This window comes from Porites lutea, chromosome 1 (genome assembly GCF_958299795.1).
Source record: "Porites lutea chromosome 1, jaPorLute2.1, whole genome shotgun sequence".
In the NCBI taxonomy this organism is placed as follows: Eukaryota; Metazoa; Cnidaria; class Anthozoa; order Scleractinia; family Poritidae; genus Porites; species Porites lutea.
The window spans coordinates 45,509,042-45,534,123 of record NC_133201.1 but is presented as its reverse complement, the minus strand read 5'-3'; the positions used below and the strand labels follow the sequence as shown (position 1 = coordinate 45,534,123).

Here is a 25,082-nt window from a genome sequence, read left to right as displayed (position 1 = left end):
CTAGCCAGCGTCCCTTGCGCTACTTATCAGTACTGGCTCATTTGTTGTAAGTCAACAGGATCAAACAGGGCCAAGAATAAGGCTTGACTTAATTTCAGATTAAAGGTAGTTCAAAGATACTAAATCCTTTAAGTTTTTAAATCATCACGCATATTAAGGCTGAGGTGATATTTTCAGTTGTTAAGCACGAATGAATTGCTTAATCTCTGATACGTATTCGCTGTCATACTCTTGTATCATCTTAATATTTACTTGTCAACCATAGACGCCTGGCAGCAAAGTAAAATAGTTTACATAGGAAAAACACGCCATGAGCTAATCAAGATTTTAAAGTTGGCTAAGATAGGGGGATTGTTTCTGACAATAAGAACTTCCGCCAAAAAAATCTCCTGCCAACAATATGGCGAGATTACCCCCAGGATCGACGTTACACATAATGCAATAATTTTTATACTATAAACAAGAATAACAGAACAAAACATGATAAATGATATAAATGAAAACCCCGTCGTTTTTAAATCTTTAACTTCAGTCTCCTTAATCAAAGTCGAGATTGTTTCAAAACACTCTCTTCGAGGTTTTGTTGTATGTTTTGATGTTCCTTGGCAACCTTTGATGGGCTATATTTTTTATGTAAGTTGTTGTTGTCCCAATGGAAATTCCCAGAGCAAAGAAATGTAAGCTGCCGACAGCACTTTGCTATGAGCTTAAAAGAATTACAATTGTTCAAGTTGTTGTCGTGACAGGGGGTGCAAATTACACCAGCCAAGTTTTCAAATTAGGTCTGTACTGATTTTCAAAGGATTTAGCGTTTACGTTTTCGAGACCTTCGGCTTCGGCCTAGGGTACATAACGAAACAATTTATTTCTATTGTAATCACCTAGTATTGTTATCAAAAATATCTCTGAAATATTCCCCAAATTTGATTCAGGAACTTTATTGCGATTAGTCGCTGAGTACGTGATTCAGTGCGAGCAAGAGAGGATAAAGGGGACAGAGAAGGCATCCCCCGTACACACCCTATTCCATAGTTAATTCGTCTCGAGTTATTTTTAGAATCGGGATAAAGTTACCTCGCGCGCTGCGTGGATGTTCCGTGGAGGTTTCGCATGACTAAACGCCATGCAAAACATGTCGGGCGAAAGGCAATGAAAGCGTAAAGGGATCGAGAGCATTTCTGAATATTGAAGCGAAATGAGTCGGCGCTCACATGGAAAAAGGAAATCGCTCGACTCTTTGACAACCCGTGAAGTCGGTTTAACTCAAAATTATCGTAACCTTAGTGCTTTCATAAAATGAGAAATTTCGCCGGTAAATTGAAACTGGTCGTTTGTACAATAAAGCAAGTAGCAAGTAATATTCATGTACATGTAATTAGTTTTACAAATTTGAATTTTATTGTAGTTTATTTAAGTTGTTATGCGCTGTTGATCAGTGAATGTAAATAGCGCTCTAGAAGTTATTAAATTATTATTATTGTTATTATTATTATTATTATAGGACGCCAAGTGTTATTTTTGTTGAATAATAAAAGACTAATAAAAGAATAAATATCAAACGAGAAATTGCTCTCTTCGAACTGTAATTATAAATGATCCTGAGAGAATATTCACCTGTTAAGGGTTTCCCTGCTGTACTGTTGGCTCTATACAAGAGAGGAAGGGCGATTCTTTTTTAATTTCCGTTTCGCTGACACAGCTTTGGCAGAAATCTCTCTTTAGTCGTTTTCGTCGACAAAACGAATAACAATATTGCTCTCCGCGTCTTCCGCCATTTTTTCTGCCTCAATTCGTGAAGGACGCGTGGCTCTGAGCGTGGGTCATCCACGCGGAACACATTCGCGCTATGTGATTGGCTGTTGTCTAATCCCCCTTGGGATCTGTGGTCTTAAAAATAACTCGAGACGAATTACATATGGAATAGGGTGTGTATGGAGGATGCCTTCTCTGTCCCCTTTATCCTCCCTTGGTGCGAGTCAATAACTAGTACAGTGACTTTTTTCATTTGCATCAACTTTACTGAGCTGCTGTGTATGTCCTTTAATGCGGACGTAGGATCAAACAAGAAGTAGCGTTGACTAGGTGTTACAAAAAGAGAAAGGAATTGACCTGACAAGTGAATGCAATTCAAATGCGATAGCTGCCTTTAGTTCAGTGTTGATACTAAAATCCAGAGTTGAAGGATTTTAACTACAAGAGAAGTCATTCTCTTACCTAGTCGTGTGTTGGGCTCCCCCTTGGGTATTCATTTACTTTTACCATATCTTTACCAACTTATACAATATTTATGTTGATAGGGTAAATATTTTCGTATTGTTAATTTTTCATTATTGCTTTGCACTATTTTTTCTATTTACACCTGTTTAACCCCTCTCATGTGACAATTTGCTTTTCTTTTTAAGAAATCGAAATATAAAAGCGATCTATCGGTTATAAATAAAACCGATAGTCTCTGATTCCAAATCTGAGGCTTTAAGCGTGTACATAATATGGAGCCAAGGGTAGCTCTCACCAACAAGGGAAAACGTGTGAAATTTGCAAAAGCTTAAAGCAACTTTTAGTGTTAAAAGGTGAAATACGACCATTTTGCCGTTATTTTACTAAACTTTTTAGAACTCTTCTAAAAGTGTTATGCGTCTGAAAACTATAAAAACTGTTTTTATCGTCAGCGTCACATGTTTTGCCAGCGTTATTTTTTCGGGTATGAGGAGTTTTCAACGAAAAGGAGATCAACATTTTAAGAAAAATGAATTAGGCAAGTATTTAATGCATTCATCTTTGCCCATGTTGCACCTACATTAAGTGTAATCCCGGCAATTACTGTCTTTCACTGTCACGCCATGGAATCAATAACTAAATCGCTCAACAGAATAGTCTATAATCTGGGAAATATGCAAAGACTCGATCACCAAAACATTCAGCCAAACCAGTCTGTACGACAGCGGAACGTCTTGATACAAGATTTAATTTGTTTTTTTAAGGATCGATTGAAAGTCTTACCTTCTAAGATATTTCTTCCAGTAGTCCATTTTTAGAAAATTTCAGGTTTCAAAAATGGTTTATTTAAGAAAATGGTAAAAAGCAGAATTACATATTTAAATAAGTTACAGTCCATATCCTGATGGCGACATTAAGATCATGTAACAAACGTGGTTCCTCGAATTATAACTCCAATCTACCTAATAATGATAATAATAATAATAATAATAATAATAGTAATAATAATAATAATAATAACGATTTTATTAGTAGTACTTCCACGAGGTGGCTCTTCGCCTACTAATGCCCTAACTACTGTGTATTATCACAAAACATTAAGTTGGTTTTAAATTAAAAATGGTATATACAATAACAATAAGTACAGCAAGCTAAAAGAAAAGTCACGTAATATTCATAAAAGGAAAAAAATCGAGATACAATAGAAGAGGGAAAAAAGGTTCGATAAAAAATATTCACAATTAAAAGAAAGCAGGGTTAAAAATGATAAAAACAATAATAATAATTACAAATCAGTCATACGCTTTCTCTTTCGGAGAACAAGAGCTTCTTCGCTAACCTAACGTACTTGTAATAGTCAGACTCTTGCCTTAACTTATCAGGTAACGTATTAAATAATTTCACTGCTGAGTCCTGAAAAGTGCCGCTTTCAATTGAAATAGATAGCCAAGGTGTAGGTAATCAGGCCAAACATCATCATAGAGTGCTTTATGAGTGATTTTCAAAAGTGCCGGGTCTCTCCTTTTAGTAATTGGAAGCCAGTTTAATTTCTGCAAGTCCTCGAAAACAGCATACTGCCCAAGTACATAGCCCGTGAATGTTGTTTGAACTCTTTGTAGCCGTTTCTTTGGTATTCTGTAAAGGCCTAGAAGAAGACACACCCTGGTACATTTAGAAGCTGTGGAATATCACTTTAAACTATTGGGGATTGTTTGTATGATCATGTATATAGTAGCCTTGTTCAAGAGAAAAAATATTAAAATTACTTTTTGGTCTGATTCAGTTGATTGTTTCGACGTCAAACCCAACAGAAGATATTAACTTAATTTAGGTTGACCCAAATTAGAGTTTGCATGGTTCGTCTCATGAAAAGATCGATGTTTGGCCTAGGTGAGTTACGTTGGGCCAAGGCCAATCGTCTCTTCCGTGAGTACACCTTCAAAGTCTCATGTTAAAGCCCTGCTTGTATTGGTGATAAAATAAGTACAGATCCACGAGAAGGAGCTGGAGTGAACCAGCACCAGCACAAAAGTTGTACCAATATCAGTTAAAGGGGCTGTGTCACGGCAGTCCAATTCATTTTGTTTAATTTTGCCAATTACTCGCCCTCAATGGCTATGGAACTCATAGTAAGCAAAGAAATTACATGTAAATGATAAAATCAGAGATCCAAGACAAACAAATATGTCTCCTGAGAATTATTTTTGAAGTTCAACAGGGATCAACTTTGAAAAACCGTAAGGCTGAACAGTTTTCAAAAACCCTAATTTCCATCCGTTTCAATCTTCTTCAGTTTTGCCCATCCGTGGCATCTGTTGTTTCTGTCATGTTATTTTAACCTTCCTTTAAAGTTTTAAGCGGTTATTTTTATGTTTATCTAATTTAAGGGGCATTTTTTAATTTCCTAATTTGGCTGAATTTCGAGACCCAGCTCCTTTAACATTTCTTTATTAGTAGATACGGATGGTGACGCGGGTTGTTAAACACTAGGAGTTTGATTTATCTTGTTAAAAGTTACAGTATTTTCAATTTTTTCAAGGTTCGAGTCTTCAATGTGTGATTTACAGCAACAGAAAGTCTATATTATCATTATTGCAGATAACATTAATGTACGTTGCGATTAGCAGTCAGAGGAAACCTCAATTTGTGCAAAAGGGGAATCTCACCTCTTGGTGATATATTATGAAAGAAAGAATTTTGCCAAAAACGGAAGTGCACTAGGATGGTCAATCGTGCTTTATAATCATTTAAGTGAAAAAAGAGTGTGGTTCGTTATGTATAATAGAATTTAAACGATAGCTATACAAAAACTAATAAACTTCTACAGTTTCCTACGTTGTCACTATTGACATGGACCAGACATCAATTTGTGCCTCATGCTACCCTGAACATTTTGACCATTCCCACGGAAATGAGGACTGAGCAGCTCAGGTCTAGTACAAGGAACGAAAGTACAGAGTCAGTCCAACTCCAGCTCGTGGCATACTACAGTCGGAGACATAAAGTGTATTTACGCCTCTCCAGTTAGAATCATAACTCCCATCATCATAACACATGCTACGGCCAAAACTCAGAGACGTATAGCAATGGCAGTTGTTGTCATCAAGCAGGATCGATCTGATGCCATATTGCTCACGATACATGAATGAATCTTGAGCTCTCCTTGGTGAATTGCCACTCAACACATCTGGTGCCCATTCTTGCCGATTTAACACGTCCTGATAATAGGTGAGCTGGTGATCATGGAATGCGCGCCAGACTGCATGAGCAACATCATTGCTGGAGTTGAAACGCCATTTGTAAGTGGTGTTTTTCGAGTCAACTGCAAGCATCTCAGTAGAGTCTTCCACCGCTGACCAGGGAAGGCGTCCAAAGCAGTAGGGATCCGTTGAATCGCAGTGACCAAAGTCGTACTTGAGCACGTCGTCTTTCCAGTTGGGCCAAGCAGTGTTAGCGTCATACCACCAAAATGCCGTCCATTGTATACGTACTTCCTCACAATGTTTGCCTTCAGCGTTCGGAAGACACTGACAAGCATAGCTGCTATTCTCGTACAGCGGGATACATGTGCCGCCGTTTCTACAGGGTACCTGATCACATGGACTCTAATGTAAAGTATAACATGGCAAAAATTAAAATCAATATAAAACAATAGGAATAAAACATTTTTTACTGGCAGGATGATTTCAGAAAGAAACTATTTGCAGAATGTTTGAAACCTTCTGCAAGAAGTAGACTTGCACCAAAAATCCTCAGTCTTGCCTGACCTCAGTTGCAGAACTTAAATACAGATAAGAAAGATTCGTGTTAAAGCCATATGGCGCAAAGTAACACCCCCGTCCCCCCAAATTGTCGGCTCCCTTGGATATTGTACGGTGCCATCGCTTTGTGCTGCCTATTGAGAAACCTTGAACAATGTGACGAGAGATAAACTGTAAATCTGCGGACTATCAGGCCTTTCATTAAGGGCACTTCATACGACTTCCATCAAAATTTACATACCTGGCTAGGGTGCGGTTCAGTTCTTTCACTAGTGAAAATTGACAAGAAATCGCTGTTTGAGAGCGCTCATTTTGCTATTCTTACGCATGAGATATATTTGCTCAAAGAAGCGCAAAAAGGTGTCATCTTTTAATCTTTTAAGCTTAATCTTTTTTTTTAGATCTTCGAGAGGTTGTTTGAGGGTTTTTAAACCATTTTCCATCGAAAAAGAGCCTTCGTAGAATACTGAGCAGCATTTGTTAAAAACAGGCTTTCTTAAAAGCTCTTGAGAGAAGACTGAAAAAAAAGAAAAAAGAAGAAGAGACTTCAGCTAACATGCATGGTCAACATCCTAGTCCGGGAACCACTGCGTGGGAATGAAGTCAGGTTACTGCGCTAATTAAAGCAAACTGTTATATTACCACCCGCAGTGTACAACGTAAGCTTGAACTAGCAAAATGTGTTAAGCAAAATATTATTATTGAATTCAAATAATGTCGTTTATACATATTATAATACGGTTTCAAATATTAGTTAATATCTATTCGATTGTTCCAGAATATTTAACATAACATTCACCGAAATTCTCTCTCTCCCTCTTTTTTTTCTCATCGAAGTTTTTCATCAAAGTAAATATTTTCAATATGCCAAGTTTGATGGCAGACAGTTATAAACAATAATTTGCCAAATAGGAGAGTCTAAAAACATAAGTTTAAGGTTAGGAAATAAAATGAGTTACCATCCTAGGATCGGAAAGAATCGAACTTATCCTCGAAACTTCTCATGGTGAGAAGCCAACAAAAGTTCTTTTTATAAATGAAAAGAATATAATCTTGCCATCTGTTGCCACCTATGGTAATTCTCAACAGAATTGTTAAGAAGCTCTACCTTTTCTCATAGTGTAACTGCATAAATAGATAATTCAGTTTTGAGGGCCAATTTCCTTTCTCCGGCAAAATAAAAAACACCAAATAAAAGAGAGAATAATTCTAAATGATGGTACCTTTTCTGAATTTTTGATCCTTGAAATAAAATTGTACTTACCGCAACTGAGAAATGTTTAAAAGAGTTTTCAACCGCCATTAGTTGAGCAGAAGTAAACTTGTTATCTGCCAGTAGCTCGCAATCATGTTCACCGTGCTGATTCTTGTTTTTTCTATAATTTCCAGAGAAGCAGTTGCCGTTGATTAAACACTTGCCTTCGCATTCCGTTAAATTTCTAACGCTTAAGGATGTAAAATATTTGTATTGAGTCGCTCGTCGTCAGTCTCTGCAAAATTACCATAGCTAACGCCCTTCACGAAGTCTCTAACAATTTTCTGCTGTGAGAGAGGTATAATGGTGAAGCAACATACGACAAGAACTTTGACGAGAGATGGAAAGGGCTTTGACAATGCCATAGTCTCGCTGTTAATAAGTAAAAAGACTGAAAGCATCTAAATTAATGCTCTTGAATTGACGACATATGTAACCATAGAGAAAGTAAGTGTAAGTGACAGTGTGAGCTTTTTGATGTCAATGATAAATTACTTCCATATTAGGCTGTGTAAAAATCATACCATCCTGGAATTCGTTGCATGAGAAAGATCTACTGAACTACTAATTGCGCATGCCTTATTTAGAAACAAAGAAAAAGTTTAAAAAAATTCATATGCCATTTATGAGAGACAGGTTTTACTATATGTTTTTATTCGTTCTGCTTGTTCTTTCATTGATTTAATAAACAGCTAATAACGTACACTTGCCTGGTTAACACCGAAAGATAAAAACGGACCGATCGTAAGTACAATCAGGTAACTCTAAAAAACTTGATGAATGATCCTTATTTTTTTCCCTCCTATAAGAAGAGACAGTTATTGGCGGGTGAGGGATAAGTAATCCTACAGATCATCAGCAATGACATCGCAGAATATCATTGTTCCTACGCTTGGTTTGTGTGAATTCTGTCACTCATTCAGTTTTCACTGTCACGCAATCAAAAGTAAAAAGTGAAAACCATTCAATTCAGAAAGTCCACAATCTGGGAAACGAAAGAAGATAAATATACAAAAAAAGCTTCACCAGAAATGAGGTCTGTGCGATATTACATATACCAGGTATTCGGGAAAATTTTTGCGCAAATTTACAAAGCTTTGTATGGAGAGGCCATCTTGGTGTCCCTTTGAGGCGCACAAATATGACGGCCGGAAACCAAAAAAAGCATCTGTCTTTGAGTTTTCCTAAAAAATAGTGAATACATCACTTGAGGAATTCGTAAAGATAAAAGTAATATTCATTCTGGGACAAGGAATGTTTAGATAGCAAAATCTCAAAAAATTGGTAACGTTTTTAGCACACAGAAGAGCTTTCTCGGCCGTCAGCTGAATGCAGTGTCACGCAAAAGCTAAGAAATTCAAGCGTCCTCTATCAGAAAATCAAGAACCCTTTCAAACCGAACATTTTTATAAATAAATATGTTTAGCTACTGTAATACCTCATGAAAGTAGAAACCCTGAAGAATCGATGATCTCCTAGTTTGAGTTTTGTTTTGTTGACGTCAAGTGAAAACCGAGAATAGAATACCTGAAATAAAAGCTAGTACATATCGTTGTAATTTCTTCCCCTTGACCCCACTAAGCATCCCCCATAAACAATGAGCCTTTCAATCGACCATTATTATTATTATTACTACTATTATTATTATTTTTATTATTATTTTTATTCCCCTTAATTGGACTGCGAGTCTACCTTCACAAGTGATAAAAAGCTAAGCAAGACTATCAGTAGCAAAACAGAGGGCAGAGCCTAAGATGCTAAGTAGGGTTCTCCCGCTGTCCAACCGTCATCTGACTGATTCTCTACTTCTGTTTGGAACGACAAACCAGGCAAAATAAAATTACAAAAGGCGGGCCCTTGTCAAAACACCTAACCCCGGTTAGAACTATCACCCATGACTGTTCCCTTAGAAAATTTATCCCTAAGACGTCTTTTAAATGTAAAACTGAGGCCTAGGCCAAACGTCGAACTTTTCCTGAGACGAAGCAGACTCTAATTTGGGTCGACCTAAATTAAGTTAAGATCGTCTGGTGGGTCAGACTTCCAATTTAGGGGCCAGTCAACTGAATCAGACCCAAAAAGCTATTTTAATAAATTTTCTTCCGAACGAGGCTTAATATACATTATCATACAAATTTTTTATTTCTTAGTTTATTTCTTCGCATTTGAAGATCTTCGTTTGTCCCGGAGACGATCTTCAGAAGTTCTGTTCGTCTGAGAAGACGGATAGAACGCTGTTGAAAGATCCAAACTCATTCAGACGAACCAACTGAGCCAGACGTCGAACCTTTCATGAATTGAACTCACTAAGTTTGGCTTGTCTCATAAAAAGTTCGACGTTTGGCCTATACTAGGCCTAGGCGTTTTGTAAGCGAAGCTTCCTACCTTGTAATATCCAGTGACGGATCCAGGGGAGGGGCCCGGGGGGGCCGCCCCCCTTGTTTTCAGACCAAACTGAGGCCGCCCCCCCCTTATCTCAGGGTCTGGATGACCCCCCTTCCTCCCCCCCTTACCTGTAGGTCTGGATCCGCCACTGCTATCCTAATGGCAAACGCAGCATCTTTCAAAAGTTGCATGTAATTCTTAGTTGACGAGTTGCACTCAGGTTAGTATATTTTTTATTAGTAAATATGATTGAACCTTATTATTGTAAGGTTTTAAGATTCTTAATTATCATATTGTAAACTTTTGTTCTAATAAGGTTTTTATAATTTATCTTCATGTTGTGAACACATTGTAACTCATTTTTAATGCGAGAATCTTATTTTGATTTTATTTCTATTTCTGTTATGGCTGATCGCTGAAACGATGAACAGTGATACATTTTTTCGTTCATCTACTGGCAAGGCTTTCTACATCAGTTCTTCTCAGATTGTGGAAACCAAGGTAAAAGAGGATAGATGGAGCAAAGCTGACCTGGGTTGGCGATTTATCCCAGGCAGAGATTTTACAAGGCAGGTAAGGTTACCCTTGCGCTCGGCAAGAAGGGTTAACCTAACGCCAGGATAATCCTATCCGCATTGTAAACGCGTCACGTGAAGAAAGAAGAAATGTGCTGACGCCAGGGTAGCCGTCTTGCTACGCTTTCTCAAGCTGTTGAGAAGAAGATCATAGGGCTTCTCACAACTATAATTGTCATAAAGTTCTAATTGCAACCCGCCTGGAGTTGAAATTGGCACACTTTAAATTTGACAAAAATCATTAAGCCAATCCTACAAAAGCCGCATTCAGAGGATGCAAACGTGTTCGAATTTAATAAAGCAACGAACTTCATCCTCAAGATGGGCTTTTACGAGGCTCATAGTGTGAAATTATCTTCGTCAATCAAGAAGAGGTGTGAAAGTTCATCGGCTGGTGGCTATTGCACTGACGTTTTCGGAATTTTTCCTGTTTACTCTTCGTTTTTCGTATAAGTGATGTTACAAGGGACGATTCGCAACGACGATTTTTAGTGCAACTTAGGTGCGAGCTACAGGCTGATGCCAGCATAGTTCATGGGTGCGTGGAACAGGCTTTCACACCTTGTAAACAGGCTCAAAAAACTTTCAACGCCAACGAATTACAGCCAAGTTTGTTTCGGCAATTTTCCGCGCAACGCCTTTTGAGAACGAACACCTTTTTGCTTTCTTTGTTGTGCTAAGAATTGTCCCGTGTAACTTGTCTGTTTTCAACGGATTTTGCGTGCACGTTTGTGTTGGGCTAAAAATTTTCGGTGTAAATTGTCCCGTGAGCTACTACTACATCCAGAATTGTTCATAGGAAATCGCTGTCGTCAATAAACAGCTCAAATTCAACTTTATTAAAATAATAATTTATTTTCAATTGCAAATACGACAAAATGAGGCTGATCCGCTATATAAGCGGAAAAGTCAGTCATACTGACCAAAACATTTAGAAACGAAAAAAAGACTTTTTTTTAGAAAAAGTTAACCAAACGCACTCTACGATTGCCAAAAAAAGAAAAAAAAACAATTCGGACACAATGTATGTTCGAACGTTCTTGGGTCTGAACATTTCTGCACGCTCTTTAGGTATGTCAAGCTCAACAAGCTGGCTTTGCCAACGCTTCAGCTTCTTCAAGGACTAATCTTGTTCCCTTCACAAGATCCTCCATCTTTTCTCTCTTGAAGCTGACGTCAAACTCGGTCATCAGTGTTGCAAGCTGTAAAAATAGGAAATAAACACTTGGTTACATCGGCATTTTTCTTGGCGCATTGTGGCTCAAAATAAAGTAAAATCCAGCCTTGGGTTTCTCTTATTCACTGCTAAGCGATTCCCTGCATTTCACATGAAATGCAAGAGGACATTTTGTTTTCAAGCTATTTTCGAGAAATGCACTACCACGTTTGCCGTTTTTATCAAGTTAAAAATCCGACCACTTTAAACCCAAGAATTCACATCCTCTTTTGCAGACACTATCTTAGCCTACTCCAAGGAACGAAAAAAGATCAACACTGTTGCATTCTTCAACGGATAGAATTCTCCACTTTCAGGCTTTCTGTTTTGTGAAAATATTTGACAAAACTTGTGGTAGGAAAATGTCAGCAATTCAATTTAAATGCCAGGTTTTACTAGATTATTTGGCGCATAGCTTGCGAAAGTAAAGGGACACGCGGTACCTTTTGAGCAGTCATTATGAATTCGCCTAGTTGTGAGGGCTTGTGTTCTCCGAGACCTCGACGTAAATAGCGAGAATGGACTGGACAACAATTGAGAGTGTACAAGGCCGCTGCTAACACTACTCCAGGCCAAGAAGAATCAGCGGTTTCTGTCACCAGCTGGCATGCGCTAGTTTCTTCTGCCATCAACTCAGCTGCGCACTCGACCCACAATTCTCCTGGAAGGATTAATATACAAGCAGTTAACAATACAGTGTTTAAAAAGCCGCTAAAATGCTTAATAGACCACTTGCACGATGGCATCATTTTACTACTACGAACGGAATCCTGATCGTTTTTCCTTTCATATTTGAATTTGGTAATCCCAGTGAGGTTTAAATAACAAAGGCCCTAATTTGCACAAGAAAGTAAACACCTGAAGATTCCTGGTTGTAGTGGTAGAATGAAGTCATCGTGCAAATGGCTTATTAGGTTTACCTTCGAACGCCAAAAATAAAAGTGTCTTGAACAAATAGAACCCGCTGAAATTCATTTGCCCAGTCATTTTGTGGAAGGAAAAAGGCGAGCTAGCCTACAATACAAGTATTGCTACAGATGGTATTTTGACAGTTTTCGCTTTGCAACTACTAAAAGTCCCCAAAGGAAAATTGCTCGAAATCGGAATATATTGAAGTCATCTGAGAACCGCATGAAAACGGGGTGGACTAAAGCTTTGATCTCTTAAAGGAAATTTCGAATCAAAGGCAGCTTCTGTTAGAATGTTGGGAAGGTCTTGTACGCCTTAAAGAAAGTTTGGTTAATAAGACCTGCGTTTACCTTTTAACTGGCTATTTCGAGTCTTCTAACCGGACCTCACGTTCAAGTTGTGCGTTTCTTCTTTCCTGAGTGGTCCTCGAGCCAATTTATTGCCATTTTATGTGTTTTATTGGAACCGGTTTGTTCTCTCTATAATCCGTTCCAGTAAAACACATAAAATGACCACAAAAGCACACAGGAAAAAAGAAACACACCACTAAAGTAAGGTTAGCCGATTTTTATTTAAGTACTTTCTAATCCCTACGTTACAAAATCAATTATTTTTCACCATAAAAGTCCTTATATTTTATAAAGGTTACACGACCGATGCGCCGATGCTCATGTTTCGAGCTAGTCCCACCTATGGTCAACGGTCCATTTTCAGAGCCTTAAGTAGCTGCTTCAAAAGAATGTTACATACCTTCACTATTGCACCCCACTAAAGCGGTATATCTGTGAGGATTAACACCCTTTAGCTTGAAGCCCTCCATCTTTGACAAAACGGGAAGAGAAACCTTCAAGGCGTCAGTTTTAGTCTTTATATCGTCTGCTTCAATTTTGGTGATGGGAACTGGCTTCTTCAGCAAACCTAAATCAAACAAACGTCTGACAGCATTTAACCACTCTGGGCACTTCTCCTCTGGCACAAGAAGAACTACCTCTCTAGTTTCAGTTGCCATAGCGGCCTTGATGATTGACAGCACACTGAAGCCTTCCCGGGTGGAAACACTGCCTGATGTTACTATGGCAACAGAGGTGGCGTGACTGAGTCTCAAAGCTGCTTGAGCCAGACTGTCGTCTTTGAGCTGATCGCGTTTCTCAAGTTTAGCCAGATTTTGAATCATTTTCATTGCCTTGTCGGAAAGGACAGAGCCAAAAACGAATCCTTCGGATATGAAAACCACTCGCGGTTGAAGAGTACCTTCCTTTGGGACATGCATCTTGTTAAAATCTTCATTTACAAGATCTGTTATAAAGTTACAACAGTTTCCAGACTGGCTCATACTTACGTTTAAGGGAAGTTCTGAAAATTTTAAAAAATACTGATATTAGTCATTTGACCCAAAAACGTGCCACAAGATTCAACGGTAGCCATCCTTTCCGGAAATCCCCAGTTAGCCTGTTCCAAGCGTTCAGATAGTGGAAAGCGGAACAGGCTTATCCCCAGTTATGAACACAATCAAACCTGAATAGGGCGTTGTTACAGTCAATTGAAACTGCTTCTCCCCTGCAAGGGGGAGGGGATTCTCCATCATATTGTACATGTGGGTATGTGCCGCCCCAAAGGGTATGGTTTTTGCGCTGTTTCGATCTGAAAACGTCTGTAGACTTTGCCCATTTTGTTGTAAATTGTAATTGTAATTGTAAATATCTTATTATCCACTCCCCTCAGGGCTTTTCAGGGATAATTTACAACACTGGTTGGGGGACTTTGCCAGACTGCTTAAGGTGCAGTTTACAAGTAATGAAGGAATAAGTAATGATGCCCCCATACATGAGTGTGAAAGTGAGATAGACCACTACACCGGGCACTACGTGCCCTACTCTTTACGAAGAGTGTGTGGGTTCTTTAACGTCCCACAGATTTAATACATGTGCAAGGGCTTGTGAGACGGGGCCTACGGTTTATCGTCCTTATCCGAGAAGAATAGAAAGTCTAGCCGTTTGCAGATATTATTACAAAGGCAGCACTTTCTCCTCAGTTATTTAAAGACCCTGAGTGTTGGTCCGGCCGGGGTTTGAACCCGCGACCTCCCGCTCAGCAGACCGGCGCTCTCCCAACTGAGCTAACCCGGCGGCTGTTCTCAATCGAGTATGGATTTCGAAGAAACTACCGGAATGTATGAAGTTAACGTATTTTGTCGTTTCAATTCAGAATGAACATGAAAGAAAAAGTAATATGTGAATTAGAATGGATTTTAAGAAATCTTGTAGTTGGTGCTCTAATTTAAGTAAAGTTGACAGAGTCTCTGCCTATTTAAGAGCCTGTCTGAAAACTGGTTAGTATCGGGGTTGAAAACGGCCACTATTTTTCACGAACTCAGCACGTCGATTTAGGTAGAACTGAATAAAAATTAAAACCACTCTAACTAACACGATTAACTGGTAACAAACAAGAGAGTGAAAAAAAATACAATTACAGCAATTTTAGTAAAAAAGTGTATGAGAAGTAATAAACAAATGAACCATTATTACGTAATTATGATTTGTTGTTGTTTTTTACGCTATAACTGTCTTTTTTTCTTGAGGATTGCAAGTAAGGCGAGAAACGGTTCCAGAAATTTGAATTGTTTTGGCTCTACTGGCAATTGTACCTTATAACAAATTTTTTGTACAACCTGAAATAAAAAAGATGTAAATTAAAGATAAACCAGCTTCCAGTGACTAAGGCTCACATAAGCGTGAGGTTAAATCGTAGCTCGACGCTACAGCTACACGACACACAAGCTGCAATCTTCACTCTCTATTCCATGCTTGGAAGGCGGAGTTGGCCACACTAGCTGGTATGCTATAACTGTTACTTACTTGCGTTAGCTAAAGCTTCCTGAGCAGTTGTTCCACAACCCCAGAACAGACATACATCCCCTTCCAGTATATTTGGTTTATCATCGTATTCAGGGTGATTCAAATCCTTTACTCCAATCCAGCAAGGGTGCCCAATATGTATAGGGGCTCCGTGCACAAGGTCCAAAACAGCAGTCACCTCAAAGGCCCTCTGGACCAAGTCACGAGGCATAGGGCGCATCGAACATACTTGGTTTCCCCAGAAAGGGCCTACTGGGAGGCAAGGGATCTTGGTCTTGTAACTCGGCACTCTTCGGTCCACCTGTTGATGACGAACAGGAAGATCAGCACTCGATAGAGCATGCTCGAAAGAGTGGCTGCACCCGAGGTAGAAAGTCACGAAGTCATCAAACGGAATGTCGAGGATGTCTGGAACGTTTTTAACGCAGACTCCGCTCTGGTATATTCCATACGCTGACTGGTCTGTCCTGTGAAGTGATTAACGTAGTGTCATACAACAGTTTCTTTTAATCAGTAATCCCTCTTTTTACGTTTTCAAAGTTGATTGTACCAAGACAGCCCTTGTTTCCAGTGTCCATTTCTCTTTAACCATAGTTATTAAATTGGAATGGTTATGAAGCACGTTAGACTCCTTTGTTATATGTTCTTGATTCTTGTGGACCTAACGGTGCACAAAGTTCAATAGCATTTTTTATAGTTTTGAACTTACTGACCAATTGAAACATCGCTTTATTTTTTCTTCAGTCACAATTTGTGAACAAAAAACAAAGCATTGTGCACCGTCAGAGAGCTTACAACATAAACTACAGCGCCGTTGTTTTCAACTTTGGCGTTTGCCGGCTTTCCTAACCAGCCTCCTGTACTGTCTATGCTTTTACTCAATCAACAGCGGTTAAGATGATGTCTTAGTTGAAGAGAAAGTCCTCGGAAAGAGGTGGACGAATATCATTCTTTTCCAGCTCCAAGCTTCATGCGAATTTCCTTTGTAAATATTTCAGTTTATTAGTCAGAATTTAATGGATTTTCTTCAACAGCCGGGTACAACCTCGTCCCCAGGGGCCTCTCGTTTTCCAATATGGCGGAGAACAAGAATACCTTGGGAACGAGGTTGATGCTGGGTACTGAAGTTCAGTGACTATGGGGAATCGCATTTCCTAAGCCCTCCCTTCCTGAGAGGGCGAAATAGGGAGTTTAAGATACGGAGACTTCGGACTACGAACTACGGCTGGACGAGCGTTGTCCTTCGTTTGTAGCACTGGGTTGAGTCGTGCAAATATAGAACGTTAAGATTGCACTACAGACAGTAGACTACGAGAGAAGACGCGGAGTCGGAAACAACAAGCAAAGATTTTCTTGTTTTCATCACAGTTCACAAAAATGCAAGTCACTTTTGCATGTGATTTTATCTTTAGAACAATGAACAAATTCTTCCATACTTGAAGGAAGCAATTACGCGTAATTACTTCGGGTGAAATTCGTGAACAAAGTTTTGGTTACACAGGTTAAATTTTTTTCGCCCATGAATACTTATGTCAAATATTAAAGAAATAGACAGAAATAGTAATAGCTCATTTATTAGATTTAGAAGGTGGATTTCTCCGACTACTGATTTGATGTAATTTGAGGTATTGAAATGCCGAGTTTCGATTGTCTCGAGGATGTTTACATCATTTTCATTCAGCAAATGCGAAACAAAAACTAGCATAAACAAAGGTTACACAAGTAGAAAGACACACTAATCAGTTCGACTGAAACATTGAAACTTTTCAAGAGCGAAGAGAAAGTAAATTACCTGCATGATTTCTCTTCTCCTCGGCCGTCAATCTGAAGCTTATTTAAATATGAGCTTAGCTAGATAAAAATGTAGTCACAACAGTGGATTAAAAGCGTAAATCTGAGTCGACTATTTCTTCTTCCAAGCCGACCAATCAGATTGTACAAACTCTGTATCGATTTTTAATCGATTTGCTTCCTCTGAAGAACGTTGAAATCAGAACGCTCCTTGCCAAATTTGTCGCGCTTGAGTTTTCCCACTCGTGGTTTAGGATGGCTTGTTAACCAGCGAAATCCTTCGGGATACTAGCAAGTCACGAAAGGCGACCTAAGCCAAATCATTTCTTTCCTTCGCGATTCTTTTTTGTTTAGGTCTAGCTTTTTCATAAGGTTTTAGTAGCGTCTGGTTGCGGGTCGTGATTTCCGATAGATTTTTCTATTCGGAGTTCGCCAGTTGTTGCCGAGCACAGCTAGAGTTCAGTTATTTTCTTTTCTTATCGAAAACACCTTGGCGATGGGAGGTTAAATCGCGTAAATTTCAACTCGTACCCTTGACGATTGGCGGTAAAATCGCGAAAATATTGTCCTCGTCGATCGACGACTCGCTTTCGGCATGGATTGGACTTCTGGATGGGACACGGATCAGGACCTTATTAAACTTATTATACCTTGGAATCAGGGAAAATCATTGGAACTATGTTAACTTTGAGACCTTGGAAACACATTGCAATTAATTTTTAACCGTATCTAGAGCATCCTGGAATATTAAACTTTCATCTTGGATTAAAACATTAGAACTTTATCGAACTTTGTAACCCTGGGTTCGACGCTGAATAAAGCATGCGGATGTTTTGTTTTGTTCCATTTTTTGTTCATTTCTCTTTGAAAAAGTTACCTGTGGCTACTTACTACCAAGATATGACGTATCTTTATACATATAGTTCCTGTTCAGGTTAATCAGAGAGCATTATGCGCATGTTCTCCATTACTTGTTTCCGTTAACATTCCAATTTAAGTTACACGGGTAAACCTTGTTTTGATGCAAAATAACTTCTTTTTCTTATCCAAATCGTGCTATGAAAATAACTACATAGCGATAGATCAAAACAAGATCAACTCCATCCTTGCGACCAGTGACAACTATAAATTTAGCTTGCGTAGCAGGTGTCGAAAGGGGTAGGGGATAGGGAGGAAGCCAAAAGGGGATGTGGATCAGGGAGAAATGGTAGCCTGTCACGCAGGCTACTATAAATTCAGTCATAAGCACATTAAACCAACCCATACAGGTAACCTACTCATCGATGCTCATAACTTCTCAAACTCATTAATAATTCATTAAGAAAATACAAAGGAAATTAATGTTTAATGAGTGTTTGGAAATCGGATGAAACACTGCTTAGTATTTGCATCCTTAATTTCTCCTTCAAAAATGATTTTGTTTGAGAAGAAATATCAAACATTCGACACAGTGTTTCATCACCAGATGAAACACCTCGAAGTTCGTCAAAAATACTCCGCTGCGCGTCGTATTTTCAACTCTCTTCTCGGTGTTTCATCTGGTGATGAAACACTGCATCTCATGTTTGATATATTACATGACACATCTTTCCGGTTTCCCTAATTTTTCCAAATTCATATAGAACGCCATTAATGATGCTTCCATCGACCAACGCATCCCACAGAAACGACTTTAGACGTCTTGTTTACGAAAAGACGAGATTCTTGAATAACCGAGACTTCAAAATACGAGCAAAATGTTCTCCGTAGTCCCGGCTACGCGAAACAGCTCAACAACTCACCGTAGCCACAGGGCTACGCGGGAAAAATGAACAGTCACGTTGTTTTGATCATGCGCAGTAGCATGTTTATCCGTAGCCGTGGTCCGTAGTGGCCGTATCTTAAACTCCCTAATGAGTAAGTTCTCTACTGATGTACCCAAGTAAGGGTTAGACGACAAGAGATGAGACAAAACCTGGTTCTGTGTGCTGAAAAAGTATATAACTGTATATATAATATACAATAACTTGCCTTATATCTAAATCAGCAGCTATAGGTGGGGCTGTAACTTGTCCAGGTTCACTCTGATAAACGACAGGACACGGACCATGATTTACTCGGCAAAATTCAGCAAAGAGTTTTGCTTCAGCCGATGGCACAAAATGTACGCTGACTTGAGTGTAAGGAGCTGCAATTCCTCCAGACTGCACGAAAGGAAAGAAGTTATGCCGAAACTGAGCCCTGGCTTCGGCTGGTGTCCAATTTGCTCTCTCTTTAAACGATAACATCTTGTGTCTTAAAAGAGAAGATGCAAATAATGTTTTATGCTAGAGACGTTAAGGTTCATAGGCCGAGCTTTATAAGGGTAACTTTTTGTTGCGGACAAAGAACCGCCAAAGTGTATTTTTTTTGTCCTTTTTTAATCATAATATAGTTTGACCACTTTGTGTCTTAATATTTCGACCCGCCTCTGTGCATTTTCAAAATTGACCTCCCAAAATTAAGCCTCTTAGAAAATCGTACCCCTCTCCGAAACCTCCCCCATCCCCCCCCCCCCCCCCCCACTGGGACGTAATAAACGATCAGTTCCTTAAAGAATTTAGACGCATAAAGCTATATTCATAAACTCTTGAAGTTATTTTCATCTGTGTTATTCAATTTCATGATCAGATTACTACAAGTCTAATTGCGTGCAAAAAAATCTACGTTACTCTAAAATTTGTAACTCGGTCAAAAATCGTCCAAAAGTTTTGATTTTGGTCACTATGGAAAGCTTATGAAATGTAGTTTTCCAGAAAAAAACATCTTCTGATGCGCCGTAGTCTCCCTCGCAGCCGTTTTTTGCGGGAACGTTGCTTGATATGCAAAAAAAGAGAGTGTCTAATGGTCGCGGGTCACGGGTCGCTGGTTAAAAATAAACGTTATTCTTATCCTCGTTCATTCCTATCTTTTTTGTAGACTAATTACTTAGGTCAAACGAGAATTACAAATTGGAAATCCATTATCTTTGAAAGCTGCCACTAACGTCTGTTATGTTCCTTTAATTTTCTTGCGTGCCTATTTCTCGCACTCTTTGAAGTGAAACTCGTCTGTTTTTAATTCATGCAACGCGTGAGGACCAACATTGGCTCTTCTCTGCTATGTCACTGCGTTCCGCCGCAGAGAAAACGTTTAAGTTCTAATCAGCAGAAAGGCAACAACAACAACACGTTGAAATAGGAAGGACACGACCAGTTGTGTTTATTGGGGACGAGAAAAGCTAACATACAAGAAATAAAGTAGTGGCGGAGAAAAACGAATTACATCACTGTAAACTACGAGACTAAACGTAAACAGCATACTAGGAAAATTAAGCTCGGCAAGGTGCGAGCGGTAAAACTGGCTGTGTCGAGTGACTAACGCGAGAGGCGACAAGGCTTGAATACCGAGATGTGACGTAAAATCCCTAGAGGATCAAACTGCGGCCATAAATGCAAATTCCGAACATAAACACATTTTTTAATCCCTCCATGCTTGATCCAGCCATGCCTGTTATCCAACCTCTTGGGTTAAAAAAATAGCTATCATCTTTCTTTTTGAAGTTTTTCTTCCTTTCGTATAATGGGGTGGTATACACTTGTGGTAAGGGATACAAAGCCGTTGCATCTTTTAACTTTCCCGTCAAAAAAAAAACAGAATTTCTTGCTTAACATGTGATCTTTTGTCTCGTCCTTATTCAGAGCAAATAATGCCTTTAGTTTACTGGTTTTGAAAACGAATGAGCGCCTCTCTGAGTTGCCGAGTCTGTCGTTAAGCTTATAAATGTAATTGGAAACTGTTTCAAGTGCGCTACAGCCTCAAAGTTATGTCCATGGGGCTCGTTGATATTTCTTGCTCTTTGTTTCTCGCTCGATTTTTTCACAGCCATAAAATACATCCGTTAGCCCCTTCTGGGCCTTATTATCGACGGAAATTTCTAACCTTTATACTTCACATGAAGCCTGAAAAAGCTACCCCTTTTCGGGCGGAGCCTTCCCATATAGGTCGTTGTAGGGAGTACCCCCCCCCCCCCCCGCCTCGTCTCCGAAGGAAAACTTTTAACCGCAATTCTACGGAATCAAAAGTGTATTTCTCTGAACCTCGTGCGCAAATAAAGCTGGACTACTTTTGCAAGGAAATTAGATGGGAGGGTTAAATATTGTATACCGTGAATTGCCCAACGGATAGTGTTTGGTATTTGGTTCGACAGATACTGAATTGCTGTGAGTAATTTTATTCTGGAAATCACTTAACGTACGTTTAATTTTTATCGCATTTGCTTCGAAGAGGAAAAGAAGAAAAGAAAAACCTCTTACCTTTCAGCGCTATTGCCTCTAGATCCTAGAAGAACGGTACAGTTTCAAAAGACGAGGGCACAAAATTCCAACACTGCAGAACCTCGGCGATCTCGACACTGACACGTATCGATGAAATTAGCCTACGACATGCTCATGCTGTATATAAAATAACTAAGATAGTACGCGTGTTCTGATTGGCCGAGAGGAGTGTTTGCGTGAGGTTGTGGCGTCAAGATGTTTTGCTTTTCGCGCGCTAATCACGCAAGCACGAATTTGAAAAAGTTTTCTAGTTCAAAACTTGACAAGCTTAGTTTATTTACCCATTCCTTCGTCGGCTGAAACTTGAAAAATCGTTACAAAGAAGGTGTGTCAATTTTTTTTCTCTTAAGTGTCATTGTCTGAGAAAGTGTTCCAGGGGCCAAAACTTGTGGTCAACCGATTTGGCTGAAACTTGGCACAGAAGTTGGTTGCCATGAGATATTTCAAAAGCCAATTTGGCTCACTTCTCTGACTTTTAATTTCAGAGTTTCAGGGGGGGTCTCATTTTTTGCCCCTTGAGTACAAAAAATCCAGCCTTTTAGGGGTCATTTTGAAAGTGCCATAAAACCCAACTGGTAAATTGTGCTGCCAAATGAATTTGACTATGAATATTTCTATAATAGAGCTTTCATTTCATGCATGTAACTTTGCCTTCAAGGTATTGGACAGAGAGGAGCCTGGGGCTAGAGTTTGGCCAAAATTAATGTCAAAATTACAACCCAAAATTGCCATTTTTCAAAAAATCAGTGTATCTACCTGCCTTCTTGCATAACATCCGTACCTATACCATTATTTACTTTATTGACCCAATTATCAAAATCATCTGAGAAAAATTTGGCTTATCACGGTTTGTTGAATTTTTGCCACAAACACTCCATGCCCCTCTAAGGCCCTGCAAAATGGAACTTTGAGCATAGTTAATGCCATAAACAAACCAAATTGTTGACATGAAGCCCTGATTCTGTATTTGGTAAGTGAAAATGAATTGTTAAAGTCAAACCAGTTTGATTGTTTAGAATTACCCCGACTCTTACCGCACAATTGCTCTTAAGGTGGTACATTCCTCAAAAATCACTATTTTTTGATATGTTCTTTTGCAAAAGTATTCCCAGGTATTCTTAAACTATAGCATGAGATGAGTTTATTTTTGTACTTTTTGTCTTGTTTAGTTACCATGGCAACCAATAATGCTAAAAATAACCCCCTGGGATAACCGGTACAAAAACACTTCTATCTCCAAGACATTACAAGGAAAACTGCTGAAACTTTTGGAATTTCATCTAGATACTCTTTTTTATGCAATGAACTAAAGGCATTCTTATCAGACTAATAGATACAAAACTATTGCAATAAACATATTGACATTCAAAATAAACTGAATTAAGGATCCAGTTTTGGGCCCTCAGACAACAAAGATTACACCAAGATAAATGATTGTAGTTCATTGCATGTAAAAACATACAAAGATTTCTCACTCCAAAAATGAGAAGAATTGAATAAAACCATGAAAAGTTATGGTTGCTAGAGTGTTCATAGTTCCGCGAAATATAAAATTATGAGAAAAAATGGTTTAAAGTTTGAGAAATAGAATTCGCAATGACTGTAACAGAGGTTCCACATAGACAACTCTCTAGGACTGTCCTGAGGCATAATTCACACCCTCTCTTTGTTTGTTTTTGTCCTCTTTTCTTTTTGAGGTTAAAAGGGGTTGACAGGCTAAACACGACTCCCGCTGTTTCGTGATGTAATAGGTCTTTGACCTTTAGAGTTTAGCTCTAACAAGTATGTCTTTTAGAGATTTTCCTCTCCTGTAGGAGATGAGAGGTGGTTCTCTGTATATTTCTCTCAGCATTGGTTGGTTTTCGATTAAATGCCACTTGCTCATTAAAATATTTTTAAGGTTAGGCACTGATGGATTGTACTGTGTGACAAAAGGCATTAATCCGTTTTTCACTTTTTGCGGTTTTTGTTGAAGTGCCGACTTTCTATCTGTAAATTTGACCTCTGCGAGGATTTTGTTTACCAGATTATCTGGATAGCCTCGGACACGCAAGTGTGATCTGAAATTTTTAACGTTTTCTTCAAATGTTGCCTTTGAAGAGTTGGTTCTAAGGAGCCTTAGGGCTTCGCCTTTGATAAATCCTTTTTTCACGCCTGGAGCGTGACAGGAGGAAAAATGCGTGTATTGAAATGTCTCAGTCGGTTTAAAGTGCGTACGGATGTCAAAGATTGAATCTTTGTGGAATCTCTCGCCTTTAAAGATAGTAGTATCTAGGAAGTTTGTTTTCTCTTCTGATATTTCAGCCGTGAATTTTATGGTAGGATGGTGCCTGTTTGCTTCTAAAATGAATTGGTCTATTTCCTCTCTGTTTGTGTCCCACAGGGAGAACACGTCATCGATGTATCTTTTCCACTCGAGGGGTTTTATCTTGCTTTTATTGATAATTTCTGTTTCTACCGCGGACATAAAGATGTTGGCAAAAGCAACTGCCACTTTTGTTCCCATTGCGGTACCATGAGTCTGGAGATAGTTTCTTCCATTGAACTGGAAGGAGTTCTCCTGTAGTATAAGTCTAAGCAAGCTTCTGAGTGAATTTTTAGGAATGGGTGTGTCGTTCTTATAGAAGGCTTCATATGCTTTGCATACAGTGTTTATTCCTTCTTCTTGAGGAATATTGGTGTACAGGCTGGTAACATCCATAGAAACTAGGATCGCGTTGTTTGGAACTTTCCTCTTTTCTATAAAGTTGATAAACTGTGTGGTATCTTTGAGGTAGGATTTTTGTACTTTAGCGATAGGCTGTAGGATGTGGTCTAAAAATGATGATATACGTTCTGTTGGGCCATCGCAGCCCGAAATTATAGGTCTACCAGTTAAAACTGGTTTGTGAATCTTTGTTAGCGTGTAAAATAATGGTATACGCGGTGGGCTAGGTGTTTGAGAAAAAAAATTTTTGAAGAATTTTTGACCTTGAAGGAAACACAACAGAACACGGATCAAAGAAACACCTACGCTATTGGTCACTTTTGCAGCCAATGGCAAGTTAGTATTTTCGATCCTAGCCACCAGTATTTAAACAGTCTGCTTCGCTCTCTGTACCTAAGACTTTACCATAGTAGCAACTGACGAGGAACGCTATAGTTCCGAAACTGCAGTCTTGCTTAAGAATCCATAGCAGTCGCACAGACGACTGTTTAGCAAAAACTTAAGAAAATCACTACGAAGGAACAACAAAACATCGCGCTCTAGTTCAAAGACTCACTTATGTTAAGAAAAACTAAATGGACTGTGTGAGCGCTAAGAGAAATATCTTGACTGACGCACGGCATGTTTCTCCTAACTTGGTGTAGCTTTAGTTTTTAAGCTACAGTGTACAACTCATATCTGAAGATCGCACTATCCGTGAAAATTCAAAATCCTGCAAACCACACTATAGAGCTGGGCCCAGAGTCATATTGACATGGCAGGAAATAATCACATTCACGGACAAAGAAACTTGCATGCATGCATGTAGTTATTCAGATACAGTCATTTCGGAGAAAACCAAAACAACTAAAATCTTTATTCAGCCGTAATAAACAGAGGTCAAAGGATATAAAACACTTTACAACTGCATCTGAAATCAAATCCTATCAGGGACACCTACCGAAGCATAAACCACAGGAAATGATTACTCAGTATGCATGTAACAAACCTGCTTCATGACCTCTAAATATAAGATTTAGTGCGGCAAAAACAAGATTTACTCAGTCAAAGTTTAGAATGCTACACCTCTTGCACTGT

The 25,082-nt window shown here is 39.0% G+C and overlaps 2 protein-coding genes across 2 annotated transcripts; both read right to left on the bottom strand.

Annotated features, from left to right (window-relative positions):
- Window positions 1-11,054: 11,054 nt before the first annotated feature.
- LOC140952630 (uncharacterized) lies at window positions 11,055-21,405 on the bottom strand. Its single transcript, XM_073402066.1, has 6 exons — window positions 21,278-21,405; window positions 18,975-19,238; window positions 15,174-15,640; window positions 13,069-13,671; window positions 11,853-12,070; window positions 11,055-11,395 (listed from the first exon to the last, which is right to left on the bottom strand). The coding sequence occupies exons 2-6, from the start codon at window positions 19,229-19,231 to the stop codon at window positions 11,276-11,278; spliced, it is 1,665 nt and encodes a 554-aa protein (XP_073258167.1). The 5' UTR covers window positions 19,232-19,238; window positions 21,278-21,405; the 3' UTR covers window positions 11,055-11,275.
- Window positions 21,406-23,060: 1,655 nt separating this feature from the next.
- Window positions 23,061-23,999, bottom strand: LOC140930580 (uncharacterized). Its single transcript, XM_073380304.1, has one exon. The coding sequence runs from the start codon at window positions 23,997-23,999 to the stop codon at window positions 23,061-23,063; it is 939 nt and encodes a 312-aa protein (XP_073236405.1).
- Between the last annotated feature and the right edge of the window lie 1,083 nt (window positions 24,000-25,082).